Source organism: Osmerus eperlanus, unplaced genomic scaffold (assembly GCF_963692335.1).
Source record: "Osmerus eperlanus unplaced genomic scaffold, fOsmEpe2.1 SCAFFOLD_584, whole genome shotgun sequence".
NCBI lineage: Eukaryota > Metazoa > Chordata > Actinopteri > Osmeriformes > Osmeridae > Osmerus > Osmerus eperlanus.
This window is the reverse complement of record NW_026911102.1, coordinates 1-8950: the sequence shown is the minus strand read 5'-3', so window position 1 is coordinate 8950 and position 8950 is coordinate 1. Positions and strand designations below refer to the sequence as shown.

Here is an 8950-nt window from a genome sequence, read left to right as displayed (position 1 = left end):
GCCTTGCTTTTTATTAAAAATGTAATTTAGAATTGCTCCTGATAGCTTTGTTACAGAGCTACAGGAATACAGCGCAATGTATTGATTGTTAAAATGACCGCCACAGCTTGCTTATAAAACGTCCTGTCGGCGTTCCACTGAACACAGCTTTGGCCGTGTCATAACTGCTTATTAACCCCTCCCCCTCACCTTCCTGTTACCAGGCCAACAGCAGACGTGTTGTGAGGTCACAGCTTCCTGCTCTGCTCCACGGCACACAGCAGTAAGGCCCTGCAGTGCTGTTCTGTGCCCGACACAGCTGCCTGGCTCCTGTGCAACAGCGTGGAAGAGGGCAGCTATTGATCTTCACTCCATACAATTATCCACCCACTGGGAAACCCGCCCTCAGTAGATAGGCCATAAACCTCAAACATCGAAGCGACTACAGAAAAAGAGCAACAGAAATGCAAGGTGATTCTGAAAGAGAGTTAGAGAGCTTGCAGACTCCAGGGACTCTCAGATGCATTTTTCTTCAAAGGCCCAGATGACAGGCCAAAGGGGGCACCGTCAGTAAGAGAGTGGGATATTGATCTCAGCCTTAGAGCACCTTCAGCCGCAGGGAGATGATTCAAGTCTGCCATTTTTGCTCAAGTAAAAAGAATCCATATTAGTGCATGATTTTATATATAAAAAATACAAAAAACCCTTCCAAAAGCACCTGCCAATTTTTCTGTGGTTTAAAAATTCATTCAAGTATACAGTGGGCTCAAGAATTATTGGCACCCTTGATAAATATGCACAAAACGTGATCCATCCATCCATTATCTGAACCCGCTTATCCTGAACAGGGTTGCAGGGGGGCTGGAGCCTATCCCAGCATACATTGGGCAAAAGGCAGGAATACACCCTGGACAGGTCGCCAGTACATCGCAGGGCACACACACCTACAGGCAATTTAGGCTCTCCAATCAGCCTAACATGCATGTCTTTGGACTGCGGGAGGAAAGCAGAGTACCCAGAGGAAACACAGGGAGAACATGCAAACTCCACACAGAGAGGCCCCGGCCGACCGGGATTCGAACCCAGGCCCACCTTGCTGTGAGGCGGCAGTGCTACCCACTACACCATCCATGCCGCCCTGGATACAATATACATAAACCAAAAATCATTTGATTCACAATGACTCAACTTAACTTTCAAAGTATTAGAATTACAATTCACATTACATTTGTCTTTTCATTCATTACAATGCATCCAGCTACCAATGTATCCAACTACTCAAAATGATAAATAACTGTAACATTACTCCTAAAACATTGATGGAAATAGATTACTTGTAACAACATTCCATGATCATGAATGTTTTTGGATAAATAAATCGATTGACACCAATTACTTTGGTACAGGATCAATTTTACTACATTATCATTGAATGTAATATTGCATCACCATCCTTTTGAAAAAAAAAAACCTTTTTTGACACGCACGTTTGAGCTGGTGGTCAAATGACTGATGATTGATTTTACACTGTGTTCAGAGCAGGAGTAAGGATACGTATCCACCTACACCTACATAGCGACAGCATGGAGCAGTCAGATGATGCATGTTAGAATAGAGTCAAGCAGTGAGAGGAGGTGGAAGAGGTAGAGGTGATCAATCGAATGGCAGTCGACAAGTACAAAATGGATAAAAAAAATGGATAAAAAACTACCAAACCACTGCAAACATGTCTAAAAGGAAAAGCACCAGCACTAGAATTGTTTGTGTTAATCATAGAACAATGATCTAACATAAAACATTAACAACCAGTGGCATTACATTCGATGCATTATTTTCTGTTAGTGATTTTGAAATACGACTGTAGAAATGTATAGTTTTGGGTGGTTCAGCCTGATTTTTTCAGGTTTAGTTTAGTCCAGATACAGTGCTCTTGTGATAACTGTGAAAAGTTCTAAAAAGTATTAAAAAATGCTTGTTTGCAATTGTAAAAAAAAAAAAGAATCAAACCCACAGTATAATTATATATATTTTTTACATTTTCAATGATTCCACTCTTCTACTGTTTCCACTATTCCCTTTATTTAGAACCATAAAAAGACCATATTGAAACATGTATCAAGTATTTTTTCATGCTATAGTATTGTAAAAACAACTTTTGTGTGGGTGATCTAAACAAATATTCCAATAGTATTTCATGAAAAATTTGGAATTTGAGTTTGGAAGTGCAAGATTTCTTCAAAGATATGAATGCACAATGCATGTTTTCAACAGGCAAATGGGCTGTGTTACAAGTGCTTACCATTGTGAGTGTTGTGTCAAAGGTTTTGAAAATTTTGCACAAGCTTGCGAGATTGAAAGCTTGAAAACTGTAATGGAATCAACCAAAGTCTTACATTTTTCAAATAAATAATATTTCCCCCCCAAAAAAGAGGTTCCACAATTATTGGCACCCCTGGTTTAATACTTTGTGCAAAGACACATGGCAAAGATGACAACCATTAATCTCTTCCGATAATTTGTGATAAGGGCAGATGATTCCCACATTTGGAGGGATTTTTGACCATTCCTCCATGCAGAATCATATATCCTTGGGATACCCCTCCCACCCCTGGTAGTTCAGACCACAGCCTTTTCACGGGACGTCAGTCTGGAGACTTAAAAAAAAGACTATCTCAGAAATAAATTGGCACACACCAATTTTTTGAAAGTGGTTTAAAAACAGATTCAAGTATGGATATCATCATTCCAAAATGCCAAACTCCATTATCCACATTCTAATTAGAAAACCCATTGGCATTAGCTCCCCATTCGTCACAATGTTAAGAGTCACAGTCCGTCTTTTACCCTATGGGAAAAACACCTCTATGCACACTGCCCATGCTCCACCAACAGCGCTGAACATTAATCTTCGGTCCCCACTTAAGACTTCACATAACATTATATGCCGTTTCAAACACATTTTGTTAAGCAGAATGCTCTCCACCTCCATCCTAGACCTACCGTGGCACTTAGCGTTTATGTTCCAGGTTTATGCACAGGCTGCTGCAGGTTGTAACATTGACGACTTGCTATCAGCGGTGTCCATAAGCCTTCATGTCTGCACTTCTGTGCAGTTGCTCTGGATAAAAGCGTCTGCTAAATGGCTAAATATACAATAAATGTTCCTCCTCCACACGTTTTGTCAACACTGGCATTTCAAATTCCATTCGGGGAGAAAAGAGAACACCCCGTTGGCTTCCCACAAGCACCTGGTTCTTATAGTGTAGACTTAAGGTTGGGTTTATTAATTTACAGCTCTAGAGTCGAACACGCCACACAAATGATCCTGCATTGATGAGTAACAGCAATAGATCTGACAGGAGCAAAGCAGGTCACTCACCCTTGTGATTATCAAACTGGCTGCTACAACAGTTTCCAGGCTGGGGCTGTAAATAATCCGTTATCTGACAGTGTTTGTGCAGGTGCGGTAAATAATCTGTTATCTGACAGTGTTTGTGCTGGTTCTGTAAATAATCCGTTATCTGACAGTGTTTGTGCTGGTGCTGTAAAAAATCCGTTATCTGACAGTGTTTGTGCTGGTTCTGTAAATAATCCATTATCTGAGTGTTTGTGCTGGTTCTTTAAATAATCCGTTATCTGAGTGTTCCTGTTGGTTCTGTAAATAATCAGTTATCTGACAGTGTTTGTGCTGGTGCTGTAAATAATCCGTTATCTGACAGTGTTTGTGCTGGTTCTGTAAATAATCCGTTATCTGACATGTGTTTGTGCTGGTTCTGTAAATAATCCATTATCTGACAGTGTTTGTGCTGGCTCAGAGAGAAACTGAGAGAGTAAATCTTGACATGAATCAGGCTCTGGCGTGCGCTACGGGAGTCTAACTTTCTTTTTATTTCATCTATACATTTCCACATCTATTACACAACCACATATTATACTGCAAACACAATACGGACCAGGGATTTCACACAGATTACAAAATGAAACACAGGACTTTCACTCTGCACAGCCCTACAATGGCAATTCTTCATACAATCACTGTTCACCACAAAACAGACCGTCTTTCAACGAGGACCGGACTTTCGTTAGCTGTGACGACCTCTCAACAGGTAGCAGCTCCTAACCACACTTCAAACAGGTGTATGTTAGGGGGAGGGGCAATGTGAGCAAGATTAAAATAACACACTCAAGACAGACATGGTCATTAAAAAAAAATCGTTTCTGGGATACAAAGTCGGTAGTCTTTGAAAGAATATGGCAGAGTATTACACATGCAGTCCACAGCCATATGTACAAAAAGGATCAGTTTAGAGTCGTGTCAGACTTCAGAACGAGTATAGAAAGAACAGACAAGGAGAGACAGCTAGAGAAGAGCTAAGAAAGAGCATAGCTGCAGCTTAATGGTCTGACTGATGAAACCTGTCCCGGCTTATACATTGTGCGTGCATATAAATATATAGCTAGCTATATAGTCCTTTGCATGTATGTGTGGGGAGAAGGGATCCCCATTACGTATTAGAATGAAAAACTATCTTTGCAAGTTTCGATGCAAGTCTTATGCATACTGGTGAGTCAAATTCAATTGAGCACAATAAGTGAAAATATTCATACAATAATACACGTGCATGCACTGGACTTTAAAGTGCCATCCTATTGTTACGTGTGAACGCATTTCAACAGTAGGAACACAAGGTGAGTCTGTCATGATTCAACATGCAGTACTGTACGTGTAAAAAACAAGTTTGGTACGTGTAACAAACAAGTGCTGCACGTGTAATAAACAAGTACTGAACGTGTAATAACCGAGAACTGCACATGTAATAAACAAGTTCAGTACAGGTAATAAACAAGTTCAGTACATGTAATAAACAAGTGCAGCACGTGCAAATCACAAGCACTGCACATGTAATAAATGTGAAAACAGAAGCACCCTGCATAAGAGCTTACTGTGTATCAATACATGAAAAAAATAAATACAGTACTTTTCTCTGCACTTGTGCATATTTTGGGGGGACTATATGAAGCCAACAGAAGCCTATTTATTGAGGTTTTTTTTGCTTTTTGCGGGCGTTTGTGCGGTTCATGGTTTGGGCTGGGGGGTCAGCGTGGCGGTGTCGGTGGTCTGGGAGGCGGGGCTGGGAGGGGCGGACTGGTCCAGTTCTGGCGGTGAGCAGAACTCCTTGATGGTGACAGTGAGCAGGTTCGTGGTCACGTCGGTCACCACCACGTTGGTGCAGCAGGGGGCCATCTCCGGCCGCCAGTCGGGGTCCCCCTCGCAGAGCCCCCTCGGGTTCTCCAGGGAGAGGAGAGGGGGGTCCGAGGGGCCCTGGAGGGGCAGGGGCAGGGGGTCGACGCTCTGACACGTGGGCGGCTCGTCGGTTTGGGCTCCGTGGCGACCGCGGCGGCGCCTGGGATTCCGTTCGCCCCCGGGCGGCACGGAGAGATCCAGAATATTCTCCTCGTCCTCAGAAGAGGAAGAGGAGGACGAGGCGGACGATGAAGACAGGGAGGGGGAGGATGGGAGGAAGGACCCGGGGGCAGAGGCGGGGCGGCTGGCTTGAGGCGGGGCCTGGGGGCTGAGTTTGGGAGGGGAGGCCTGTGGGGCCGGGGCCTGGATGTGAGGAGGGGAGGGCGGCCCACTCTGAGAGCCGCTGGAGCTGGTGGGGGAGGGGGGCGGCTGGTACCGAGGAGCGGGCTGAGCCGCGCCCGCCTTTCCTCCGGCGGGGCGGAGAGAGGACGCCGTCGAGTCACTGCTCCCCTCCGTACTGCACCCCGTCCCGGACTGAGCGCCGGCCGCGCCCGGCGAAACCTGCTGCACCCCGAAGGGCTTCCCGTACATGGGGAACCCCGGCATCCGGAGGGGCGGCGGGGGGCCCCGGCAGGGCCCGTCGCTCAGCCGCCTCCCGATGATGCGGTTTCGGGAGGGGATGTTCCGGCGGGCGGGGCCGGGCCGGCCGGCCGGGGCGGACAGGGGCACGCGGCGGGTCCCGCCCCCGTCGATCACCTTCAGGTTGAGGATGATGCGGCTGCGCTTGTTCTCCCGCGGCTTCACCCGCCGGTTCAGGATGGTCACCGTCTCCGAAAACGGGGAGGCGGGCGGGCGGGCGCCGTGCGGCGGGGCCAGGGGGTCCGGGCGGGGCAGGGGGCGCCGGGACAGCCGGTGGCAGCGACGGATGTCCTTCTTCAGTTTGTGGGACGTGGCTCTGGACTGGAGCTTGGGAATGGACACGGAGGAAGAGGAGGAGGAGGAGGAGGAGGAGGAGGAAGGGGCGGAGGAAGGTGAGGGGCTGGAGGGGGCGCGCTGGGAGTGACAGCGACGAGAGGCGGGGCCCTGCACAGAGGGCTCGGAGCCATGGGTTCGAGCCTGTGAAAGAGGAGGTCAGGAGGGAGGGGGGAAACAGAAAGGCAAGAAAAAAAGGGGGAAATAAAGAAGGAGGGAAGAATGGGAAAGAGAGGATCACTGTGGTGTAGGAAAGCTGCGACACTCAGAATAACAGGAAGAGATCTTGGAGAGAGGAAATATTCGTGGAGGAATTGAGAGTGGCCAATTAGAAAGGAATATAATACGATGATGTCATGACATCTAATGACTGAAACAAAACACTTGATATTTACAGCAGTAAAGGCAAGCTGCAAAAAATATTTTAAAAACTTCATCAATACAGAATACATACTCATGTGTGTTTATACTATAAAATGTGCAGCCATTTCCTGTGCAGAGCCAACGCCCAGCAGAAGAGGAATGTTATTTTTTTCCCTTCAGTTCTACATGATTCACCATTAACCAAATGTAGCTATTCCTTGATCTTTCAACAGTCCAAGTTTTATTTGGCAGACACACACAAAGACTACATTTCAGAATCAAACCTTAAGGAGGAAATTCTTGGGTTTAGGTCCTCTTTTCTTTGGCCCATAAAGTTCCCTCTCTCTCTCCCTGGAAAAAGAAGAAAAAAGAAAATTGCATTTGGCTATAATGACCAAATTATTCAAACACTGTTCTTACTCTAATGACCACATCACTCATCCAGTATTCTTACTCTTAAGACCAAATCACTTAACAAATATCCTTAAAATCACTGAATACAAATGGATTTAAAAAGTACATTTCTAGAGTATCATATTTGTGAACACGAAAAACAAAATTCTGTCAGGCTATCACTTTTTTTCCCCCACTTTTTTTTTCTGTCAGGATATTTCATCTTCTTTGTTTCTTTGTTTCTTCCTATACTTTTGTGTTTATTTAAATTTGCCCAGATAGTTTCTGGGAGAAGGAAGGGTATTTGACATATGTAAGTTTCTGCAGACCTTTCCTGCTTTACAATGGCGTTGAGTGGTTTGTGGTTTCAGCAAGAAAGTGTCTGCCATCAGGGTGCTGATGATCGTAAAAAAAACCACAGCTATTTTGTTTGTAATTGTGAATACACTATGAAGTGTATCTGCTCATATGTAAAGCCATAATGTCAGTGTACACTATGAAGTGTATCTGCTCATATGTAAAGCCATAATGTCAGTGTACACTATGAAGTGTATCTGCTCATATGTAAAGCCATAATGTCAGTGTACACTATGAAGTGTATCTGTTCATATGTAAAGCTATAATGTCAGTGTACACTATGAAGAGTATCTGCTCATATGTAAAGCCATAATGTCAGGGTACAATCTGCTCTGGAGTGACTTTCAGTGGAAAAGGGGGAACAAACACTGCAATTAAACCAAAAAAACCCCCCCAAAAAACATAAAGGGAACAATCTAGTAAGGACAGGATATATGGCCACTATATAAACCGTGCACAATAAGAGATTTTGCTGCTATCCGGCATTTTGCACATCATTCCTGTTTAAAGAAAAACTGTCCACTAACATTTCGGGATTAAACTAGCAACTACAGCAGGGAGAATAACTGTCTGAAAAAATTTGCACTTTAGTATAAAGAGAAAGAGTTTGAGAAAACTGTCTGCTTCTGTATCTAGTCATTTCCTGCAAAACACACAAACAAGATGTTTGAAAAGCTCTGAGAAAAAGCAGAACAGACAGCCGAACCACAAATAATGCTGGTGAGAAGAGCTCAATAAAGTCAAAAGTAACACATTGTTCAGAGTGTGAAAACACAGTCTATGAGACAGAATTTACAATAACTAAAATACGAAATAAAGAACACCATAAATATAAACACACGATGATGAGGACCAGCAAGTCATGCATTCCTCTGTTGTGTTTAAACGTTTTAATTGTTTTTATTTAAATCATGCAACAGACATACTGTTCCATTACTTGATGTAATGACAGTTAACAATTACTTTTGCAGGAAATGAATGTGAAAAAACAACAAAATACCTTAAATACTCAAACACCAGTAACAAGCCAATTAATGGGTCATAGACCAATTACTAAAACCATCCACAAAACGACTCACTTCTGTTCAAATCCTGCAATCAGTCGGCTGTCCAAAATATTCTCTTCTGGCTCCCATGTGCTATACCTGGAATTAAGCAATTCTTCAATTAGAGACGTCTTTCACATGTAGTATTACCATCCCAATATCTCACATCAATTCTTCCCAAAATATATAGAAAACCCAGAGTAGAAAACGTAGAAACGCAGTGAACTTACTTAATGGCCCATCCTCTCCATTTAACAAGATACTCAATTTGGCCCTGCAATTAAAAAATGGTTAGGAACCGATAATGTGTAATTGATTAGATGCAAAATAAAAACATATAATTGTGTAACCCATATTCTGAATATGAACAAAAACTGCTTTTCGTAATAAAGTGGTTTTTGAATTGAGACATTACTTTGCGATTCGCTGGCATGGCCGCCCAGCAAGACTGGTCTGTATGAAGTGACATTGTTGTGGCCACAAGTCTGTGTCTAGTGGTAACTAACGTTAACTTGTTTCAGTTTATGCAGACTGCATGAACCTTGTATTACGCTATAAACAGATATTTTGAGTAACATTACCTAACGTTTTCTTC

General features: G+C 43.7%; 1 protein-coding gene across 1 annotated transcript; it reads right to left on the bottom strand.

The window, feature by feature from the left end:
- Positions 1-5056: 5056 nt before the first annotated feature.
- LOC134015617 (chromobox protein homolog 6-like) lies at positions 5057-8629 on the bottom strand (the record flags this gene model as incomplete). Its single annotated transcript, XM_062455199.1, has 4 exons — positions 5057-6340; positions 6844-6910; positions 8389-8454; positions 8586-8629. Coding segments are annotated over 4 exons (1461 nt in total), but the record flags the coding sequence as incomplete, so codon positions are not given.
- Positions 8630-8950: the final 321 nt, after the last annotated feature.